This window comes from Cydia splendana, chromosome 21 (assembly GCF_910591565.1).
Source record: "Cydia splendana chromosome 21, ilCydSple1.2, whole genome shotgun sequence".
Classification (NCBI taxonomy): Eukaryota; Metazoa; Arthropoda; class Insecta; order Lepidoptera; family Tortricidae; genus Cydia; species Cydia splendana.
The window spans coordinates 14,751,775-14,777,577 of NC_085980.1; the positions used below are offsets into that span (position 1 = coordinate 14,751,775).

Below are 25,803 nucleotides of genomic sequence, written 5' to 3' on the forward strand. Positions count from 1 at the left end.
TTGAACCTTATTCGGTAGCCAATAAGGTATAAATTCGAAAAAAAGAAGGCTAGATGAAATTGTAGCTCGGTATTGGCTCGATATATTTTTATTGACAGGTGCTATGACGTTGAAAGGTAATGGAGGATGTATGAAAACGTGATTTGTTTTAATACAGTGTTGGGTGAGTTTCATGCCATTGAGATTTAAATAAATATAGTATTAAATAAACTACATATTAAAGGCGTAAAGCCGGGATGTTAGAAGGGAACAAAAGATAGCACCAACAACATGTTAAAAATGTTGCTAAGACGAGACCATATTAGACCGCGGGCCAGGAGCAAATATCGTCAGTCATCGCCTCCCGCTTGATACTTTGTCAGATGATAAATGAATATGAATATGAATATGAATATGATACTTTAGATGCTTTTATAAATAAAAAAAATCGTCATCCGCTTGTATAGCGGTGGAAAGACCGTCAGCTACTTGCATAAACATGTAAAAAATAGGTACGCGCCTTACCATTTATATCCGCAAATTCGTAAGGCGTTTATTGAAACGCCTGATGAAATGCTACATATAAAGTGTCATGACTTAGTTATTACTATAAAATAAAAGTAAAGCGCTTATTTTATACATGTTTATGCAAGTAGCTGACGGTCTTTCCACCGCTATACAACCGGCTGACGGTTCTTTTTATTTATAAGGGATGACAAACTTTTTTTTTTTTTTACATGTTTCGGTGGCTGCCATTCCTCAACCACCCAACGGAGCGGCAGCTGACGTCCATGAGGGTTCATCATACATAGCCGTTAACCACTATACGAGTTATCACTGTAGAGCCAAGCTTCTAACTCTACACGCCCTAAATTCACAAGCTCTACACTTGCAACTATTATACGACATCATAGGTAAATGATAGTCACAAGATAGCCGACTAAAATAAACCTGAATGCCCAGTTATGAATTCCATAACTATTTAAACTGCATTATACTAAGTATAAGAGGACATAACAATAAACCATCATTTTCGTAATTAGACACTTCGCCTGCCCTGAATTTCTCGTCTAAATAACTTTTGCCGTATAATCCACTATAAATTGACATCGAAATCGTATAAAATTATACCTAATTACGGACCAGCTTATATTGGTCAAAGGCTTATGCTAAGTTTGCAATGGAAATAGCGGCTGCTAGCAACAGATGTGTCTAGCGAAGGGATAAATTTGAATTCAGCTGCCATTCAAAACACGACTTTAAACTGAGCCGTTTAAGTCTAAAATCAATTGACAGCTTTCACTATTTCAGATCACGGTAAAAACAAGCGAATATCGACGTTGCGCAGCGAAGCTACGTTTGAAATTCGAAGAGTCTTTATAGTTGGATGTAAAGATTCAACAAACGATTTTGAATTCTAAGTGCCCTAGACAAGGTTGGATTTTGATTGAAGCATGTTAAGTCGCTAGATATGAGTGTCTCTTTATGGACGTTATTAGAACTTGGAATATTATAAATGCTTACTGAATGCAGGCAATTTGAGCGCTTTAGAAGAACCAGTATAAATGCGTTTTTACCCCCGACGCAAAAAGGGGGGTGTTATAATTATGTTTGACGGCAATGTCTGTCTGTCTGTTTGTCTGGCATCGTAGCTCTCCAGCGGATGTGCCGATATCAATGCGGTTTTTATTACGAGAAGGCGAGTTTTCTTGTGGTGGTTCTTAGCTGTTCCATAGAAATCGTACTAGGTAAGAAAGTGGAATGTAGTCGGGTCGCATTGAATCGGTTATTTACGGAGTAGCTTTAGTCCGTCGCCCGTTGGATTTTAAAAAGCAAACATGGCTTTGTCCCTGGACTGAGCTGAATAGCCGAAATTTTAAAGGGTAAATGTGGATCTTTCATTTGTATATGATATAGGTGGCAAATGAGCAGACAAATCACCTGATGGTAAGCGATTACCGTCGCCCATAATTATACTTAGTTAGGTACCAGGGATGTTCCGTATGCAGATTTTTTTGACATCAGCGGATGCGGATGCGGATGCGGATGTCAATATTAGGTACTTAAAAAACGTCAAATACTACAATTTAGTAATTTTTACTTTAAAAAATCCAAGTAATTTCGCCTATACCTAATAATAAATAATGTGGAAGTTCCGCGGTTGCGGATGCGGATTCGAATATTCGCAACATCCCTGTAAATTCTTGTTTCAAGCTTGCTTGGTTCCCTGACCAATGCAAATAACATATTGTCCAAGTTCGTATTAACAAAGTAAACATATCATACATATTCCATGAGATATCATATCATACATAATAATGCCAACGCAATGTAAACAAACCACGAGACCTGAACAAGTAACTTGTATGCAAGTTATGTGATATAACTTTAGCTGAGTACAAACACTGTAGGTTGCAAATAGAAGTCCGATTCATTATTTAGTTGTGCTTCGTTTAGACTTATTTTTTTTATCTAATGTAGATTCATATTTAGCTTAAAAACCTACTGAAAAATACTTAGGTATTTATCTCTTTTTTATTATGTCGCTTTGTATATATTATGTAAGTCCATTTATTTACTAATGTAAATATTTTACTCTTTAGATGAATTGGTATTATTATAATTATGTGTAAAATTTATCCTTCTCGTGATACTACCTATTCCTAAAGCTTTTTGTTGTTTATTATCTTACTACTTTAAGGTGTCTAGAAGAGATCGCTTACAGTGATAAGACCGCCTGTTGCTATCTTTATTTACATCGTAAAACAATTATTGATATTTTTTTTCTTTTGTGGTGCATTATTATACTTTAATTACGTGCAAAAACTACATCATAACAAAAATGTTCTGAATTTAGCATTAAACTGACTCAGTTAAATCACCTAATTTCAAAATATTTCTTTGTCGAGAATTTATTTAATATTTTTTCCATGTGTTCGAAACTAAATTCCGTTCCCACTATTTTCCTTTTATTTGTAATTACCAATAAATAAACTGAATGTACGTTAAGGGACTCATGATAACTTATTTCTTCTTTATCCTTCTTTCACATGAAACTGCATACAAATAAAAGACCAAGTATATTAATTTCGATATTAACTTCGTGTTTCCATCTGCTCGAACTTTGTAGAAGAGTTCAAAACTCGTTTCGAATTGGTATCTACTTGAACAAGTACGTAGAGAATTCCGACGAAAAAAGTTAGTTAGACGAAAAACTTTTTCTTTTGTTTTTAGTCGAAGGCATGTGACTATTTTTGGAACTGGGTAATTTTAAGGATGTTATCCTGAATATCAAAAATGTGTTAAGATACTAAACAAATTTCTTCATAGGACTTAAAAATTGCGAAAAATTCTAATGGTTACGTGGAGGGCCCAAAGTAGACTAAACGTATGGCTCGAGGAATATAAAAATATTTTCCCAGATTTACTTATTGATTAGATTAGATTATAGGTTCCCCAAGCAAGTACCACTAGCCTCGACAGTACTCGCACCTCGTACAGAGATTCCAAACGCAGCACAATACTAGACATGTTTGAACAAGTCAAGTCGAGGACGAACAGGCCTATTCGGATTTCGAGATAATCACAAGATCTTGAGACGATATAGAAATCAACTAGATCTACATTAGATATCGACTAGATGTGACTTGGATATCTAAGTCATAACTTGTCGAGATCGTTCAAGAGGACCTCCAGAATCGCGGAAACGTCAAATTTGATATATCTATCTTACAAATATCTTTAAATTATTCGTATCGTAACTTGTTGAAGTCTAGTAGAAATCTAATTCATTTTCCGAATCGAGCCGGTAGCCATTTCGAGGACCCTTCGTTTCTATTGCAGTAATGAGATGCATATGCAAGTTAATCCTTTACAAATTAAACTGCTATATGGCAAAAAGGTCATGACACCAATACGTCAATGGTACACAGCTTTTAAAGCGCGTTATAAAAACTTTTCTCTTATAGCGCCATCTATCGACTCACCTCGAAAACTTCCCTAGTGGCAGAAAACGGCAACACAGCTACACCGACTAGAAGATCGGCGACCGCCAATGACACGATGAACAAGTTTGTGACACTGCGCAGTTTGGACGAGCACAGGACAGCGGCGATCACCAGACAATTGCCTGAAACAATAAAATATAAGTATATTAAGAGGGTATATACTAACGCAAAATTAAATTATCTGATGTATGAGTTGGTAATGCGATGAATAGTCAACGGACTATTAGCAGGTTAAGAACGGAAAAGTAAAATATTCAAAAGTAAGAGACACAATTGGCGTTCCTGAAACGCTATTTACATTTTGAAATTTTGATAGTCTAACACAACACTACAGTAGACATAACTAATATATAAAAATAGCCCCCACGTAAGAGCAATCAAAATATTCAACAAGCTTCCTCATAATATATCCACAGAGACGAAAGACAAAATATTTAAAAGAAAACTCATTAACTTACTTACCGAGAAATGTTATTATAGTATCGACGATTTCCTAAATGATGATAACCTTAATTAATCAACTAATCTAACCTACTTTTTTCGATGTAAGGTCATAAATGTATTTTATTCGAATAAACTATTATAAATGTAATTAAATTAAGATATTAGAGAATTAAGTAAAAATTAAGTGTTTAAGTAAATGTAAGACAGCTACAATCATATTGTGACACCCTCACAGGGTAACATGTACGCTTCCTAACATTGTATTTAACATCATGTATTTCTATGCATCAATGTACATGTATGCAATAAATGACAATAAACAATAAACAATAAACAAACAATAGTATTAAATATATTATGTGGGTACGCTGCTTGTGCTTGACCACTGTTAAGTTAGTTAAGTAAATAAACCGTCATTAAATTCACATCGTGTTTTTTAGGGTTCCGTACCCAAAGGGTAAAAACGGGACCCTGTTACTAAGACTACTGTCCGTCTGTCCGTCTGTCTGTCACCAGGCTGTATCTCATGAACCGTGATAAATTTCAACTGTCTAGTTGAAATTTTCACAGATGATGTATTTCTGTTGCCGCTATAACAACAAATATTAAAAAGTACGGAACCCTCGGTGGCTTAGTACGACTCGCACTTGTCCGGTTTTTTTTTATATTTCCCTATGCATACATCTATCTCATATGGCGCAGTCAGTAGGATTTGAACCTTTAAGATTTCGTTTGATAGCGTAGTTATGTGGTAATGGATTTAGTATTAATTTATTTCGTCGTTACAAAAGTAAAAAAGGAGGTATTGTTTTTTTAAATTATGAAAATTTATTAAAATCTAGGAAAGAGATATTAAGATTTTTTTATTACCGATCGCAACTACTCACTTGACAGCCTCTCTAGATGCAGTTAAAAAAAACCATGGTTAATATTTTCTATGTCTTAAGCTTTAGTAATCCACTTAAACACAATTTAAATTCTACTGCGTGCCATTTAACTTAAGGAAAAAAGCTCAGTTCTAACCTAAAGAATTTCGCAATTCACACCAAATCAAGTCGAATCGGAGAAAATAAAATAGCGAAAGAAAATAATTTATCCCGAAGAGGAGAGACTATTATAAAATTTTCAGCGCGTATAAATTCATTATGCAGGGAATTGGGGAATATTGTCGCCAATCCGCTTTCTGGGAATAGGGAGGGGGAAAACAGTTACGGATGTCAGCGAAGAACGAAGAATAAAAATTAAGCACAATAAAAATAAAAGTACACTATTGACATGCTATGCTTTATTTTCTCTGTATTACACTTTTAGCAACTAAAACTAGTATAGTTCGTAGGTTTCTAATAGAGCCCGACGGCTAATCCTATTGTCTATTGTTAAGTATAACCGCACGTGCTACTTACCTGCAAAAAAGGGTCTTATTCTATTTGGCACCTGAGCGCGGGCTAGGGCAACGCTCAAAAAACCAGTGTAGGTATGCTCTCCGATAACGCGCCTTTGTTACGCATCTCGATGACACATTTTAGACTGGTTCTGTAGCGTTCGACTCGCCGGCACTCAGTAACCGAAGTACTGTACTTTTTATGCAGGTGGTTGTGGCACGTGGCACGAGCGGTTTTACTTAAAAATAGAGTCAATAGACAATAGGATTAGCCGTCGGGCTCTATTAGAAACCTACAAACTATATAACATACGTAGATCTATGTATGTTACTTGGATAAACACACACTATTAATTTATACGATGAAATTGAGATGGTAAGGAATAACAAGTGCACAACTTTTAAATCAAAATAATAAAACGAAAACTAATACGTCGGGTGAGAATACGTTTGTGCCATACGCCACTTAAATACATGGTTTGCAGGAGGAAATATTTTTCGGAAAGTTTTACATTTAGGAAGTATTGAACGTATATATCATTTAGGCATATATGTTTACTATTTGTAGTACCCAACAAATATTGTGAATACAGTGGTAATCATAAAATAAAAGCGTTTTCATTTTTGCCATATCCGTTTTGATGAATAAATGTTAAACGTATAATGTATGACATGACACAAAAGTTGTTGACTGAGTGTAATTATCCTATAATAAATTGCGGATATGGCATAACATTTTTCAAAAATGGTTATTTTCAAAAACCGATTAGTGTCAAAATAAATGATTTATGATTTATGTCAATTATAGCATATTTTTTGGTATTTTAGGAATCATTAAAAAACGATTTTCTCAAAAATGGATATGGCACAAACGTATTCTCAGCCGACGAATAAATATTTTAAATACAAAAAAGTTTCTTGGATCCGGCCTCCCTTAGACTGGCGACTGGTTTGCGACTCGGGGTTTCGGTGTGTACGCCACACATATGCTCTTGTGGCACGGACGTGGACCGACTGGGACACCACGGATTATCTTGTCAAAAAAGTGCAGGCCGTTTTTCGAGACATGCGTCGCTTAATGACATAGTCCGCCGGTCTCTTGCCACCATCAATGTGCCTGCTCTTCTTGAGCCGACTGGCATTATCAGAGATGATGGCAAGAGGCCCGATGGAGTGTCCTTAGTTCCTTGGAGCTTGGGACGGATGTTGGTGTGGGATGCTACCTGCGTAGACACACTGGCACCGTCCTACCTCCAACGGACTACTGTAAAAGCGGGCGGAGCGGCGGAAAGCGCCGAAATTCTAAAACGTAACAAATATAAGAGCCTCGGTAGAGAGTACCATTTTGTACCATTTGGAGTTGAAACTCTAGGTCCATGGGGTCCCAGCGCGCATAAGTTGTTCGCAGAAATCGCGAAGCGTCTGGTTGACGTAACTGGTGACCGAAGAGCTGGCGGCTACCTCGCACAACGTATCAGCATTGCGATACAGCGAGGAAATGCCGCCAGCATCCTTGGTACAATGCCTCAAGGGCCTATTTTAGATTTAAGCTAGTTATTAATTTAGTTTAGTAGTACCACTGTATATATATTGTATGTAAATAAATGATAAAAAAATCAAAAAGTTTCTTTAACACTAGTTACCAAAAAAAATTTGTGTTCGAACTGTATCCGTAAAATGTTCGAAAAGGTCTTTTAAATATATTTTTCGCTTTGGTTTGGAAAAAGCACAATACCTACGTAATTAAATGAAAAAAAAAAACAATAAATAAATATGGTTTAAGTAGGTTGCTTATCATGCGTCAAATTAAAAATTATTTAATTGTTTGTCGTATTTGTTTTTTTAATTTGAAATTTTGAAGTTTATATTTTTGTATGTATTTTTGACTTGTTAAAGCAAATTGATAAAACGTTTTAATTGAGAGTAGGATAATTCGCCAGTAACTGGCCACCGGTTAGTAACTGGCCACCCTAACCAAAAAATGAATTCTATTCACCTATACACAGAATTAATTTTAGTATAAGGTGGCTAGTTATTGAAGGCTAGCCAGTTATTGAAACCTATATACTAAAATGAATTCTCTTTATACAGATCTTCATTTTTAGTTTAGGGTGGTCAGTTATTGGCCGGTGGCCAGTTACTGGCAATTTACCATATTTGAATTCAGAATTAAATATAATCAAATTTTGTCAACTATAAAATAAAATAGATTTTGGTGGTGTGGTGTTTGATATGTTCGAGTAGAAAATTAGAACTTTATTGAATAAAATGCTATTATCAAATAAAATAAATAATAAATAATGCGGATGCGTATTTTGCAGCATCCCTAGACAGTAGAAAGAGGGTGGATTTCCGCGTTGAGACGCGTGTCGGGGTGCCAGCCTTAACTGACAGTCCAACGGTGATGCGCCTGAAGAGCTTATAATGCAAATAAATAATTTCTGATTTCTGATTTCTGATTTCTGAATGTCACAGTTAAAGTTAAATCTATTCAGAATAACTAATTAGCAGGACCATTTCACGCTATGTTTTTTAATATCGAGTAATTATTCAATGATTAAGCTTTTAGGGTTTTAAAATGGTATATAAAAATTTAATTGAAAATTTTGAAAAAAAAAGCGTAGCGTTCATAAGGCTTTTGATAATAATAACAATTATGATCCAAAAATTTACATTTTATCAGCATTGGCTTCTATCATGATTGGCTTCTAAAAACACGAAAGCTTATTCTGATGTTAGAATCTGTAATGGTTTATTAAAAAAAAGCTTTTATTTCGGGCAAGATATATCCATAGTACAACAATAAATAAATTACAAAACACAAACGACATAGATTCGATGCGATCACTCGCACTGATTGATTGGTGTGCGCTAAATGCACTGCTAGTCGTGTGAAGGTATCAGAACAACATTCAAATCTTTCACAAATTGTTAACAAGAATACTGCTCCTATTAAAACTTATCTAACTTATCTTAATCTGTCCAAACTTTTCAATATGTGCTGTCATCATTCTTCAAACTCACGCAAAGTTCGATTTGATAAGCTCACGTGCACTCGAAACTCGACGTTCTAAAACGCCATCACTAAAAGGAATTTCCCTACAAATACATCTTTCGCATGAATATGGTTTTTATTCTTATTGCATACAGCAATTCGCCTCACTAAATAAAATAAGTTGATATCCAAGATGACATGAATATGACCATCGTTGATAGAAAACGGAATCCGAGTCACATATAAAACGATAGAAATTACTGATTGAATAACTTTAAAGTTTAAACATTTGCCTTGTAAAAGAAGATATTTTTTTATGAAGTAGGTACCTGTGGTGGCAGCATGGTTGCATTTGTATCGCTTGTCACTTTCGCACTTATGAGAGGCATGGTGACAGGCGATAAAAATGCGACTATCTATGCTACCGCCGGTTTGGGAACCTAGCCGAAATGGCAATCGTACATCGACAAACGCCAAACAAAAATAAAAATGATTGGGATGACAGATCCTACGGAAAGTCACGGAACATGTATTGTATACAGGTTTTCTTGTAAACGAATTTTCGCTAAGTAATCGAAATAACAGCAATATCGCCCCCGCGCAAGTTTTTATTGAGTTACGGCAGAAGCGAAGCCACGGAGCTGTTTGAGAATGGTAATTCTTTATTGTACCAGCTGACTGAGAGGTTGTTAAGGCTGACGATTCAATGGAGAAATAATAATAATAAATAATAATACAGCCTATATACGTCCCACTGCTGGGCACAGGCCTCCACTCAAACGCGAGAGGGTTTGGGCTATAGTCCCCACGCTGGTTCAATGCAGTATGGCGAAATACTTGGTTTATTATACTTTTCATAATAAGTTTTTATGCCAAAAAAATTTTTTTTTGATACTAGCTTTTATCGCTGACAGTACTTTTCTTTCAACAGGCAACTTTTACTCATAGAGACAATTCTAACAAACCTCAACACAACTAGTTGCGTTGTTTTATTACAGAGTTCCTATAGCCACCACCTGTGCCAATCATCAGATCAGTTCGATGGCATTGTCACCCAACTTACATAATTTATGTGAAATTTTAGTCGATTAATGGGAAGTGGGTCTAATTTATCTTGTAAAATTTGACCAGAGTATTATGTATATTCGGAAGTATATATACATTCTTTGTAAGTTAAATAAATGCTTATATAAATCCTTTGTTCGCGTCCTTCCTGGACTATTATGTTTACGTAATGTTGCCCTAAATCAGAAATCAGAAATTATTTATTTGCATTGATACAGTATGGGGATGTTACAATATGGTGTTACAGATCATGTACCTAGCACGTATTTTACTCTTTCTGATTCTGTGTAAGTACAATGAAATACCATAAAATGGGGTGAGTAGGGTTCGCGGGGAGAGTTAGTTTATGAATGGGGAGAGAAGGGATGAAAGGGGGGTGAGATGGGATTTTAAGGCTACTGCTACAAAAATAATTTATTCCAATTTAAAATGGAGCGATAGTAATAATAATAAAAAAAACGATCCAACAATCTTCCAAAATCACCAACTACCCAAAATAAAATAAAAACTAAAATACAAATGTCCGGAACACTTATTATTTACACCATTCAGTTTGCATAATGTAAAATTAAAATGTTATCGAGGTTTGAATGTCAGTTTTGAACCTACTCACCCCATTTTACGGTACAATACATCTTTATTGCACTCATCACACAGCTTACAATACGTAGGTATGACTGTTCTACTTCATGAAATGAATGTTGATTGTAAACGCACCTTTACTCCATTTTTCCAAAGTATTCCTCGCAGATGTCTACCACAGGCGCCGTCGAAATATTGAAAAACTTTTGAATAAATAAGAAGTTTCCAAGTTTTCAGTCTGACAAGTGGCGATAACAGGTGGCGCTGACTGTTCTGTGATTTACATTCGTGTTATTGAAGAAAATAATAGGCCAATTCGAGGTGTAGACATTCATTCATTCATTCTTTTATATCAACTAACTAAAAAAGAACTAACATTGACAAATATAATACATAGCGTCTTCGTAAAAACTAGCCAAGTGAAATCCCGAACTTTAATTAGATTCCAAGCGAACTAGAACTTGGCACACATATTATATAATATCTCAATTCTTTTCCGGCGAGTCAATAACGACGCATATTATCTATTCTTATTTCTTCGTATTGAACTTGGCTCTCATTTCACATTTATATTTTTGATGGGATTAAATTTACGAACCAAAGTTGCAGTATTGGATTATAATTGGATTACTATTTTGTTTCCGAGACGAATTGACGACGAACTGCTTAATTTCCGAGAGATGTTTTGAACTTGATCCAATGGCTCCTGAATAATGTATCAGATGTTTAAAACAAGCAGAGTCTTAAGGCTTTGAAGTCAAACATCTAGAGTATTACTAAAGCTTACTAGTTCAAAGTGGTAATATGTAGGTACGTAGGTGTTAGGTACTCCTAAAAATACGTGTGATACCACATTGGATTCGGAATTATGTCTAGAAAACTGTATTTCAAGCGTTTATTTCCACATAAAAAAATGTAAAAGTTATAAACAAAAAAAGGGGATAAAAGAGATATTTTTATGCCCCAATATTTCAAAAACCGGCCGAGTGCGAGTCGGACTCGCGCACGAAGGGTTCCGTACCATTACGCAAAAAATCACGTTTGTTGTATGGGAGCCCCTTTTACATATTTATTTTATTCTGTTTTTAGTATTTGTTGTTATAGCGGTAACAGAAATATATCATTGTGAAAATTTCAACTGTCTAGCAATCACGGTTCATGAGATACAGCCTGGTGACAGACAGACGGACAGACAGACAGACAGTAGAGTCTTTGTAATAGGGTTCCCGTTTTTACCCTTTGGATACGGAGCCCTAAAAAAGGGGATAAAGTTATATTTTTTATTAAAGAAATCAGAGAGAAGACTGCTAGGCTCAAATGGGACTGGGATGGGGCCGGTCACGTCTGCCGCATGCATCCAGACAGATGTGCTAGTGTAGCTACCAATTGGATGCCAGAAGAAGGGCGCGGACGCGGCAGGCCCAGATGGAGATGGCGGGACGACCTACACACCTTTCTCAGTAACTGGCCAGAGCAGGCGCTATGTCGGGAGTCGTGGAAGATAAGGGGAGAGGCCTTTGCCCAGCAGTGGGACACCATAATAGGCTAGCAAAAAAAAGCCATAGTTTTAGTTGTACTTAGATTTAAGCCACCTCGTAGTGATACTGGCTAGAGGCAATTGCTGGGTTTGCAGTAGCAATAGCAACAGCCAGCTAGTCTCCAATTACGTTAAGCGAAACAACTTTAGGCATAACTATCTCTTTGAATAAGTACTTGAGCTAACATTGTTAGTGCATTAAGGTGGGTTAACTGTTTTTGTGATGTTTTTTAAGTAAATTAATTGTAATAAGGGTGACCGAAGAGCTGGCAGCTTTTTCGCACAACGTAGGCATCGCAATACAGCCGGGAAATGCTGCCAGCGTTCTCGGCACCATGCCAAAGGGGCCCCATTTCTTAGATATATTTGTATTTTATTTAGTTAATACTAGTTTTTAGTTTTAATTTAGTTTTATTTTATAGATAAATTAGTTTATTTTTTTATGTACCTGAAACAAAAAATAAACATTCCCAATAAGGGTTTCATAAAAAGTTTTATTTTTAAACTATTGTCAGGCCTGTGATAAACCATGTCAGTCTTGCATTGGTCTATTCAGCCACCAAAAATGTGTTTCTCCGGTTTAACACCATATAAATCGTCTGCAATAGACGCAAAGGCCAATGATGATATTTCTAAACCGACAAAGTTGATAAAAAACTATTTTTAACTCAAGTTGTTATTACATAACCGCTGGTGGCCTAGCGGTAAGAGAGTGTGACTTTCAATCCGGACGTCGCGGGTTCGAACCCCGCTCGAGTTTTTCGGAACTTATGTACCTACGCAATATCTATTGATATTTACTAGCCGCTTTTCGGTGAAGGAAAACATCATGAGGAAACCTAGTTTGCGCTCTGGGTTGAAAGGTCAGATGGCAGTCGCTTTCGTAAAAACTAGTGCCTACGTCAATTCTTGGGATTAGTTGTCAAGCGGACTCCAGGCTCCCATGAGCCGTGGCAAAATGCCGGGATAACGCGAGGAAGAAGAGTGAGGGTTGGTTGGTTATGTGATTAGGATGATAGTTTTTATCGGTTGATTGGCTTGGTTGCTCAGCTGGTTGCGAGTCGTACCTGCAATGACGAGCACGTCGATGAGCGCGAGTACGCCAAGAGAGACGAGGCTGGCAGGCTCGTCCCAGCGCACGTCTTCTAACAGCGCCCCGCATGCGAAATCGTGGTTTAATTTGGTACGTTGTTGGATCAAAATTTTGGATACTAATTTGATTACTTGATTTGTTTGAGGTAGGTTAATTAGCTTGTTGGTTGGTTGATTGATCGGTTTCATGTTTGATTGAATAGGTAGTTGGATGGTTGGTTGGATGATTGGTTGGTTGGTAGTTAGATTGGTTGGTTTCATGTTTGGTTGGATGGTTGGTTGATTTATTGTCTGGTTGGATGGTTGCTTAGACGGATAGTTGGCTGGTTGGTTTGATAGTTGATTGGGTAGTTGATTGACTGCCTAGTTGTTTATGAGTCGTACCTGCAATGACGAGCACGTCGATGAGCGCGAGCACGGCAAGAGAGACGAGGCTGGCAGGCTCGTCCCAGCGCACGTCTTCCAGCAGCGCCGCGCATGCTGTCTCGTTCAGCGAGCGCATAGCGCATGGTCAGCGCAAGGGGGGTGTGTCAGGTCGCCATTGGTTCTGGGGACAAACACATTTTAAGGTTAAATATTTTATTAGGCATATATATCTCTATATAGCTAAGTATCCAAAGACGACGTAAATATACTCATATAAAAAGTTTCTTTGACAAAATAGTCCTAGTGACAGCATAGTATCGACGTTGAAATATAAGACGGAGATGCACATTCAAACAAATTGTTACAATTTTCGCTCGCTCGCAGGTCGCTCAGCAGAAGGGAAAACTAGGCGTAGGATTTGTCCGGTTTCCTCACAATGTTTCACTACGAAATGCGTTGAATAATAATGAATAATTATCTATTGGTAAATAATTATTTACACGTCATAGTAGGTACATTATGATATTTATGATATTATACAAGGTTGTAAACACTTTAAACTTATACTTATTTACGTAGCATAATTTTAACTTACTTAACATGTTTTTAAATAACGTCAGTTTTCATTTTGCATTTTAATTTCCTAATTTATGATTGGGCCAATGACTTGTAGTCGGAGAAAAAATCATCAATTTTATAACAAGCTAATTGTATTAATATAGCCTTTAGTTTCCTAACAAACATCTTATCGGTTGGTGTTTGTTTTATATCATCATTCAATGTGTTATATAGTCTTATCCCGAGTACGTCCAGGGTTTTTTTTGACTTGACGAGCCGGCGCGGAAGCACCCGCAGTTGGTCACGCCTGCGCGTCACAGTGCCCGTCATCTGCCCGTTGGTAGGCAGCCAGGCAAGATTCCGTCTTGTGTATTTACAGGCTTCAAGTATACATATATACACTAGGCAACGTTAATATTTCTAATTTAATGAACAATTCCTTCGCCGGGTGGTCTTGAAGTTTTTGTGCCATTATGCGGAGTGCAAGTTTTTGTAACTTCAATATTTTATCGCGATCAGCAGCGGTACCCCATAGGTTCACTCCATATATTAGTATGGAGTGAAAATATCCAAAGTACGCTTTTTTTAGGTTCTCCTCAGAGAGGCTATGGGTCAATCTGGATAACGCATAACACGCCGAGGTGTTTGCACAAGTATTTTCTGTATGGGCTGACCATGATAGTCCTGAGTCTATAATAAATCCTAAGTACTTCTGCGGCACAGGAATGTCATTCATAGATCGTTCGTTGTGTAAATATCATATGACATATTATCATCCTAAGTGTATACAGTTTTCAAAATCCAAACACTAAAATGTAGATTACCTACGGTTAAAAAAAATGTAAAGTAAAAACGAACATTGTGAACGCTAAACAGCCAAGTAAAATGCCTATCACTTTTTGAGCAATTGTAATAAAAAGGTTTTTGTTATCCGACGGACTTTTTAGCCTCACCCTATAAGTACATGTGCTACAAAGTCCTTGTTCCATGAAGGGTAAGAATCGGTGTCGCATTACAGACCCAAAGTTTGTAATTTAGTGTTCAAGCATATATGGTCATGGTATGTGGGTAACTATCAAGTTACAAGCAGTAGCGTTTTTTCTGCTAGAAACCATTAGCGTAAAATCTTACAAATATTCCGATCCTATCCAGAATATTTGTAGAAGAATTGTCTGTTTATTACAAAATCATACAAAAACGGCTAAACAATGTTTATGAAAGGCCTTCTCTGATATTTTAAAGAGTAAATATGATTTCATCGATCATCGAACAAATGTACCTACCTACTTTTACTTTCTGTGAGAGGAATGTAAACGACCGCTTCTCCATACAAAAGTAGTCCCCATTTTCCTCCCTGGATATCGATATTATGGAAAATATATTATCAAACTTTATTGTTTTATGCCCTTCTGTTTGATTTTATTTTAGATGTTTTTTTATTATATATTACAAGAGTTAGGAGCAAAACCGAATTCCATACAAAATATGTATACATACAAGCTCCTACTAACTCTTAAAATTCAAAATGAAGTTTCTCTTAAGATGAGCCTCTAAAATAATAAATCTGTTGATCAAATTGGATCATAAAATAATTTCAAAACGGTTACTATTGGTGGTAATAACAAAAGCAATTTTAGCGTTTACAATTCGCTTCCTCGCTTCACTCGGGCCGCAAAACTCGTCCCTAATTAACCGTCTAGCCTCCGGCCTTTTGTTTGGCTTTGTAATTACTTCACAGAACTCTATTTTCGGTCACGTGACAGTTGGTTGAATTAGTTTAGGCTTTAATTGTGCTGCGATCTGGGCCAGTCATAGACTATCTCGTGTAGACTCAACGTTAACAGGGAATATTACGCGAAACTCTGCGTAGGGGGCGCCACTACCACAATCCATCACAATGCATCATGATGCATCAATGTAATATTTTATTGTGTATGAAACTCTTTTCAAAACACAGTTTAAGGCACAGTATGTATAAGTTACTCTATGGTTGACTATAGGCGCTAGTGCTGCACTCTCGCGGCAGAACATTGCAGTAATACCCCCTATTCAACCACTCTACTCATAGACTTAACAATCAATCTCCTTGATAAAATGAATGACGGAATGATCTAAGCGCGGTAATAATGCGGTTGCGAACGTCACTCATTCTAGGCCGCGGTCACTCCGCAGTAGTAAAACCGCCACAGTAATGCAGCTGCATTTGCCATCCAAATGTCACCTTAAGTATCACCAGATGAGGCAGAGCCCTCATTCAACAGGTCCCTGTAATTTTAACCAAAAGGCTATGCCTTTTTTATCTTTTTAGGGTTCCGTAGGACCCAAAGGGTAAAACGGGACCCTATTACTAAGACTCCGCTGTCCGTCCGTCCGTCCGTCCGTCTGTCACCAGGCTGTATCTCACGAACCGTGATAGCTAGACAGTTGAAATTTTCACAGATGATGTATTTCTGTTGCCGCTATAACAACAAATACTAAAAAGTACGGAACCCTCGGTGGGCGCGTCCGACTCGCACTTGTCCGGTTTTTTTATTTGGTGAGGGTCAGTCGGTCCTCGCTAGGAGTACGGGCGGCCGATTGCTTTAAGTTTATATTTAGTAATATGTATTTTTTTGAGGTGTTATATTAATAAAGTTTTATCTGGGGGCTTAAAAATAGTTATTTATTGAATGATTTTAAATTATCTATTAGGTATGTATTTCGTATACCTTAAAAAGGAGTCGAGGGCTTCTTCTTTGTTGTACTTGGTGCATATGGTGTCGTGGATCGTTCTTGCGTAAAGGAACCTTGGGCAAGTTTTAATAAGGTGATCAATTGTTTGCTGTGTGACGTCGTCACAGGGACAAACGTCATTGTCAATTTTATGATTTTGATCTTGTACTGTCTATTACTAGGTAAGTAATCTGTGGGTTTAGGCCTAACTTTTTATTGAGCTAGGCTGTAAAGTAAAGATATTTCATCATCATCACAGGCCTTTGCGTCTATTGCACACTAGGGCTTCCAAATACCGGGCTTCTTTCAATACCGGTATTAATACCGAAACTGTCTTCATCAGTACCGGGATCCCGGGATCCCGGTATTGTCTATAAATGGCTTAAAAAAATTGAGTTTTTTTTTTAAAGGCTCACTTTTACACCAGATATGTATGTCCTTAGCTTAGGATATTAAACAATAATCGCCATCTGTAATAATTATGTCAACCCTCCAGGTTGGCAATAATTTTATCCGCCTTGTTGACTTCACAAGTCACATTTTTAGTTCAATCTAATAATCAGCCAATAAATATTCTTTGGCACCAAAAATTCGTATGCCATTACAATTAATTTCTTTCTACTTTTTGATAAAATTTTAAGAACTAATTATAATAAGGGGCTACCCGACATTTTTCTAAAATAAAACACTTTTTTCGTATCTAGTTTGCAGTGAAGAATCTTACAATTACATGTACGAAATCTAAATATTTGGGTTCGTCTTTGACGTCTCGAGAAACGTGTCCAGGGTTTTCATTTTAAACTAATTAACACAAAGGTTATGGCCAGAAAACCAGTTTATAGCCTAAAATTGTTCAACTTTGATGCCAAATATCTCGAAGGCAATGAACTTTGAAGTAAATATAGGATAATAAACTGCAAAACATAATTCAAGACCAAAAAAAGTAAGACAATGTTGCCACTGCAATAATTTGTTTGTAAAATAGTAAATTCCTTTTGATAAATAATCACGCTAAGATAATTTATTTATTAGTAATTTTACTTCTGCGATTTAAAAAAGTACTTTTATATACTTATTTTTGCATAAATACAAGACGCGCTAGTAAAAAGTGGCAACATTTTCTTACTTTTTTTGGTCTTTAATTACGTTTTGCAGTATATATTGCTTCAAGATGTTGTTGTTAATATAATAAGCTACAAAAAACATTAGAAAACTAAGGGATTCAGATCGAAGGTCATTCGCGTGGGGTAGCCCCTTAATATATCCTGAACATCAGAATTCATCACCAATTCAATTCAATTTATCTAACGCATATGCACAGATCTTGTTTCAATTAGATGATCTTCTTTAACTAAATTGGCAAGTTATCTTCTTGATACAGCCGAATTTGACCATTTTAATAGATTTTAAACGTTATAATAGGCACATTTTCCTTGTTTTTGAAAATACCGGGATCCCGGTATTTCATTAAAAAATACCGGTATTGAAAAATCTGTTTAAACAGACGGGATCCCGGTATCGGAAGCCCTATTGCACACGATTTACGCATTGCTGTTTAGACAACGGGTTTCGTGAAATCTTATAAAGTGGTGATAATTAATGTTTGGGTTGATAGTTTGTAGTGTTATAATGACCACTAGCTTTTCGGCGAAGCAAATCCACTATAAAATTCAACGGTTTAATGTGAAGTCACCAACCCGCATTGGTCCATCGTGGGGGCAAGCTCATTCGCACATGAGGGGGAGACCTTTGCCCAGCAGTGGGACGTATATAGAAGTTAGACCAAGAAAAGTCTGCAGAGATTTAGACAGCACACGTAGTGCAAGTGTTATTTATACGTCATAATTTCATAGCAGTTTGACTTTTAAAATAACACTTGCACTGCGTGTGCTGTCCAAATCTCTGCAGACTTTTCTTGGTCTAACTCGAGACTGATTTTTTAAATCAAATATCCTATCCCTTTTATATTTTATTCTCGTCTGCTACTTGTTGCACTTCTGTTATCCCTAAATGAAATTACTTCGTCCTTTGAAAATAAAATGAACTGTTTTCTATTCGGCCCCGCTTCGCACTCGACTAATTATATTAGTGCTGGGAAATAACGGTAGAACGTTTAAACCTCGCTACACTTAACTCTTTAGGGTGTAAACTGTTCATAAGGGCACTGAATTCTCCATTTAATTTATTAACGTACAAACAGCAACGCTCTTAACTGTCCATCGGAGGACCTTATGCCTTTTGTAATAAGGTTTACAAGCTGTCAGTTAACAGTGTGGGCGCTGGTACTAGCTAGCGCAGCGTACCGCCAGTGCAGCCAAGGTCGCACTGACAGGGCCGCCATGTGACGTGGAGGTAAACGACTGGTCAGTTTGGAATATGAATGTATTCTGATATATGACAAAGGTGTGAGGTGCTCAAGGGAAAATCATAAATAGTGTGTTGTATGTAGACCACACCACAAGGGGTTGCGGGCATAGTAGACCGTAGGATGCAGAGTAAATAAGAAAAAACTTTCTCTAGTATTTTTGAATTAGTAAACAAAAGTCTTGAACAAACAGTTCATTCTTAAAACATTCAAAGCTTACTTTTGACTTAAAAATATTGTAAACTTTTTCAGATGGAAACTAGACTTATTATATGCAAGGGCAGACTCTAATCAAAACCTTAAAAGGACAATGATTGCTCGACAGAAAATAAATTACGAAAACATGCCTAATATTCAATTATATATCTTTACCCTGCATACCATAGAAGTATAATTTTAGTATAAAAAACAACGGGTTGCACTCCGGGAGTGCCGGCAGAAATGAAAACTAAATGACATTGTAACTCAAAATATTAATAACAGCGCCATCTAGTGCAAAATGTCTGCAGCACTATGTATAATTGAGGTTAACGCCATCTAGCGTTATTTCGTCGCATTACTTGAAAGCCCTAAGCACATCACTGTGAGTACCTACTACAGTTATATTAATACCAGTTTGAGGGAAACTCACTAGATGGCATTTAAATCAAAAAAAGAAAAACACAATGAGATTGTCCGTCACACGTGACGTCACGCAAGCGCCCTGCGCCGCCTAAACGAAACAGCAGGCTCAGGCATACATTTTCGCCGCGCAGTAGAAAGAGAGGGTTACGCCTTACGCCTTAAGCTGTCTCGAGTTTATCATTTTTTCCCCACCTCAAAAAGTGCACAGCGCCGCTAAAGAAGTTTTCACTTCAAAAACTAGTAATATAGCCGAGGGATATGACGGGAAAAATTTTAAACAGAAAAATAATGTCAGAGTAATTGAAATAAAAGGTTAAAATCCGTGCGTTAGCCAAATCTTCCGTTTTAATATTTTGTCCTGTCTTAGATAATAAGACTTAGTATCTGTACCTAGATTTTGAGTTTCTAAAACGTCCCGCTTGGCGCGCTGTTCAAAATCCCATACAAAATGAGACTTAACGCAAATGCGTACGTCACGTCACCCTATCGAATGTAATTTACACTAGGGGTTCTGAGGTCTTAAAGCCCAAAGTCACTCAGAACACTACTTAAATAAAATAGACACAAGACACGAAACGACTAACACAATGAGACTCACTAAATTAACATGGAAATTGACTAAACAAAAGATAAATTGAGGTCTTATCGTCCCAGAGTGTAATTAAAGGGTTAGGTTACCTATAATATTCTAGAGTTTTTTTTTAGCGTTTATGTAATGCTAGCGATTTTACTAAAAAAGGGTCAAACACGTTATTTTGTGTACAGTCAGCAGCAGAAGTTGCTAAGCTTCATGTAGGCCTAGCAACAAGCACTTATGAACGTTTTACATAATATATTATCTTAAGCTAATTATCAGAGCAATGTATTGATGTTAATTATTATTCCATAATAATATTGGATTATTATACAGATCACATTAAATACTAAGAATTTCACAAAAGATCGTCAAAAAAAAAAAATATAAAAAATACTAGTCGAGAATGTCTCTAGAATAAAATCTAAGTGTCAAAAAATGATCTTGACGTGACTTTATTGTTTAGAGAATAAAAGCGTCTCAAGGTAATTTTGAACACCTCGCCCGCTTAGCAACTTCTTCTGCTGACTGTACAGTCAATGTATTAAAATGACATGCCTCAGAATAAACTTGCCCGCAGGCAAAAATACACTGCATTCCTCAAAACGACATCCAAACCTACAAAATGTAAAGATTCGGACATAAATATTTTAACCATTGATTCAACAACATCGAATCCATTCAATGGCGACCAGCAGAGCGCTACAGATAACATACCTACAGCTGACTCAAATTAGCTTTTATATGTTCGATTTAAGGTTCATTTTAGCTTGGTTATCGTGGAAGGTTTTTTCAGTGGGTCGCACCTCCATTAAGGCTTGAGTTAATTGGAAAAGCAATGGTAGAGAAACGTGGTTACATTTTACTGGTTTGTGTTGTGATTTTATTGACACCTTGTATTTTACTGAATTACTTTTTATTGTAGGTATTTTGGTAAGTAATTAGCTTAAAAAGATTTCACTTGTAGGCATCTACAGAGTGGAAAAAAATAATTGGCCCTGGAGGGAAAGTGCATTAAGTCTTACACTCGTCTGTCGTACAAAATATCCATAAAATCTAATATTAAGTATTTTTTGAATTTTTAGTCGGTTCGATTCCCGGACGAAGGAAGCGAATTTAAAAAATCTTTGAATGCAGTTTTGGTTTTAAATAACAGAATGTTCCTTTTAAGTAAACTTAAGGTTTTAAGGTACTTTCCCTCCAGGCCCCATGATTTTTTTTCACACTGTATATTGGTGAAAGGCCCGATGTCCTTTTAAAAAGTTAAATCGAATATTAAACTACAATGGAATAATAGGTTTCAAATTCTAAACTGCATAAATGAGTTAGGAGGTTGAAACTTTCGCATTTTGAACATAATTAAACATAAACTTCATCGAACCAACACTCGAGTTTAAACTTCGTAACAAGCTATTGTAATAAAAATAATACTTATTTTAAATGTCATAAATGTACGAAATTAAATTTTCATGGGACATATTTTAAAATGTTTAGGTCACAACGGTTACACGCACTTGTATTTTAGTCGTTATTGCCCGAAACATGTCGCCAATAGCGACTAAAATACAAGTGAGTGGTAACCGTTGTGATCTAAATGTCGTAAATGTTATGCAAAATAAATATGCATTTTTTTTTTCAGACCATTAAGTTACAAATTTTGACTTAAGCTTGTTATGTTGTCCCTGTAAGTAGATATTTAGCTCAAACTAAATATCACTGATATTTTGAAAAATTAACCAAAAAATAATCCATTTATTGGAGATTTTTTAAGCGTTTGTGTTTTCCTTCACATATTTCCTTACACCATTGCCAGATTATAAACAAAACATAAATAGAAAATACCTTAACACAAGTGTTTCCGTAAGTTATTTATGAATGACTCCCTTGTGCTCATTCATCAATCAGTGAAACTACTACGCACGTCGATTGTAAAATAATCGATCGATCACATCTAAAAATATATACATGCCGATTCGAACGCACACTGACATCACAATGTTATTTGAATCATGTTGTTTAGTTATCAATGTTATCATGCGTCTCGCCCGCGCCAATATAATTATGTAGGTACTCCATACCTACATCAATTTTCTTAACAAAACGCGAGTTATTTCGTAGTCGACATCTAGCGTCAAGTAGCGGAATTGTCAGTACCGCTACTTGACACCAGATGTCAGAAGTGTCGCAATTGACGAACAATGTACTGCTAAAACAATTCACAACTAATATTATAAGCAGAAGGAGTTCCAGTTAATCCGGTTATATTATTAGCTGTAAATTGTTGAGCATAAAGGTTTTCGTTCGTTGTGACATCTATTGTCGACTAGCAGCACTGATAAATTCCGCTACTTACCTTAGCTGTCGACTACGAAATAACTCGCGTTTTCTGGAGTTACCACTCTTTCTTTACTTATACACCGTGTTTTTTTTTTTTTCGTTAATTTCAAGGGTGCAGTCCTGAGCTTAAATCAAGTAACTTTCTCAAAGACACCGATATTCTAATTAACTTCGTTTCGGAGATAATCAATAATTTTTTTTTTCTTATAACGCCTCTACAAGCGTGTACACTTGCCTTAGGGCCGGTTTACATATTGATTAGTGTTTAGAATGAGTTCATACATTTGCTGCTAAACTTAAGTACAATTTCGGTCGATCCATGTTCGAAATGACATTGATATGTCACAGATTTCAATTGTTTGGTTGAGTTAAATGTAATGCCCATGTTACACCAAAGCTATATGCTACATTTAATTACTTTTTAAACTTTTTTTTTGTAAAAAGCAAAAAAAATATATTATTTTTTAAATCGACTATGCCAATTAGTTTTCTTAAACGTACCATACCCCGAAGTTAACGGAATTCAATAAAAACACGGTGTATTACTTTATGGTAGGTATTACGGTAATTACGAGTGAAATGCATAACTGACTAGCGTTGTACACCTCAAACAACAACAATAGGTACCTTGGTAGGTACAAAACGTCTTATCGCTAAAGAAGAGCGATATCTTCCAGATAAATCGCTCCTTAAATAAATTTATTTCAAAGATGTCAAAGTAGAATTATCGTCTTTAATATCCTCCATCAATATCGTATAAATTATCCAGCCTTCAAATGAGAGATAAGGCAAAAGCCGTCACTAGTAATTGATGCTGCGAAATTAATTCATTATCTTTTGAAGATCATTCTTATTCAGACGAAGGCGGGCAACTTTTTGGGTCATACAAAGGTTAAGTAGTACCTTTATTTATATTTTTACACTAGTGATGTATTTTTTTTATTAACCTGTTGTAGTGTCCCACTGCTGGGCAAAGGGATTTCCACAACTCCCGTTGCAGTGCCTCCTGCGGCAGCCACTGATGAAGGCGTCTAAGTCGTCCCGCCATCTCCGTCTGGGCCTACCACGTCCGCGCTTTTTTGCGGCATCCACTTGGTGGCTATACTAGCCCACCTATCCGGATGCATGCGGCAGACGTGACCCGCCCAGTCCCACTTCAGTCTGGCGGTCTTCTCCCCCACGTCAGCTATGCGTGTTTTGATATATTATAATATATATTTTGTATTGTATGTATGTATGCTAGTATGTATTTTATTCTATAATGGTATTTATGTATTTTATGAGTTGATAATATGTTAGTTTACTTTTTTAAATATTACTTACTGTACATCCCGTAAGTTTATCTATCTCGCCTGACTAGAGTTTTCCTCTCATCTACTCGAAGGTTAGCTGGAAGAGATCCCTTATACAATAAAGTGATTACTACTACTACTACTACAAATCCAGTATTACCGAAATTTATAATTATTATTTCAGTTATTTTTCGACATAATATATTATTTAGGTAAATATATTTTTTATTGCTAATTCTAGTTATTTTGTTTTAATTTAATTGTATAATTTTAATTCATAGTTGGGTAATTATTTTATAATAAACAATGTTATAAGTACACAAAATCGGCGTATAAGGTACTAGCGACCCGCCCCGGCTTCGCACGGGTTAACACATTATACACTTAAACCTCCTCAAGAATCACTTTAGTGATAGGTGAAAACCGGGGTCCCTTTGTTTCCCATAAAGTTTTAAGTCATAATGTATTGTTTATCATATTATAGTTAGTCATAAAGCTGAAACCGTTAACTTTTCAGGATTTTCGTAAGGTTATTCTGTAGATAGGTTAGGTTAGGTTTGTTTTATGGCAATCCTGAAAAGTTACGCGTTTTTGAGAAAAAACAATTATGACTAACAATACATTATGACTTAAACCTATCTGGGAAACAATAGAGACCCGTGAAAACCTCATGAAAATCCGTTCAGTAGTTGAGTTTATCGCGAACATACATACACACAAACAGACAGACGCGGCGGGGGACTTTGTTTTATCAGGTGTAGTGATATCCTTAAGCGTACATATTATTAATAATCCAGTAGTATCGACTGTGAAGGCCCAGCGGTATAATTAACTTCGCTATACAAACTTCAGTGTACAAATGCTTAGGGAAGGGGCGGAGAGAAACCGGAAAATATCGTTTTGGTTTAATATGATTTCTATATAAGGTAAAAGCACCAATGATCGACGCTGCACCAATGTTCGACATGGCACTTATGTCAAAGTAATAATATAGTTTAACTTTGAACAACGATTTTTTTTCTTTATTCAAAATTAATTCCTGTCACTTTGACCTAAAGTACTTATGTCGAACACTGGCTAAAAGTGTCGATCATTGGTGGTTTTCCAATGATCTTCATTTCAATTCAATTTCCAATGATAGGTGGTTTTGGTGGTGGTGGTTTTTATTCAAATTAGATATTTTCGAAGAATTAATTCTTAGCAAGCTGGAAATAATTTTAATATCTTTATTTGGTCCTAAATGCGTGTAATCCGAGTTTGCTCCATACCAGGAGATCAAGGAAACTAAGAGCTTTCAGCTTACCCAATAGCGAAACCCGTTTTCCGCTGAAACTGAAAACAGATAAATCAGATACCTATCTAAGCGAGAGAATATCCATGGGACACGTGCACTAGCTACAAGAAAAACGTTATATGTAAGTAATATACCGGGTGTTTCGTGTAACAGGAGCAATAAATTAAATAGTAGGCTGTACTCCTCAAACTGACCAACATTTGTTCAGCAACTTTTAAAAATAACTTATATTTTGACTTTTATTACACTTTAAAGTTTATTCTAAGTTTATGAAGCAACATCAAACACACTGATGTCAGCGTACATTGAATGCAATATTTATGTTCTATGAAAAAGAGGAAGTCTAAAGGATTCATAATTTTTAAGATTTGTTGAACAAAAGTTTTTATTGTTTAAGGAGTATAATATATATTTCAATTATTTGCTCGTGTTACATGCAACACCCAGTATCAATATACCGAAACCATAATATATTCAAGTAATAGAACAGCCCTCAGCCACTTGGCGGCACAATAGCTGAGAGAGCTCTCGGCGCACAAAACAGCTGCTCCAGTTCGTGTCCTCGTATAACACTGTTTGCCAGACTTTTTTGACTTTCT

General features: G+C 36.2%; 1 protein-coding gene across 1 annotated transcript in view; it reads right to left on the reverse strand.

Moving 5' to 3' along the window:
- The window catches only part of LOC134801027 (octopamine receptor Oamb), a 163,238-nt gene that overhangs the window by 40,410 nt on the left and 97,025 nt on the right, over nt 1-25,803 (reverse strand). The window contains exons 2-3 of the mRNA XM_063773528.1: nt 13,467-13,629; nt 3,966-4,108 (exon numbers count right to left, since the gene is read on the reverse strand). Coding sequence (XP_063629598.1) covers nt 3,966-4,108; nt 13,467-13,584 — 261 coding nt within the window. The 5' untranslated portion in view covers nt 13,585-13,629. The remainder of the gene's footprint in view (nt 1-3,965; nt 4,109-13,466; nt 13,630-25,803) is intronic.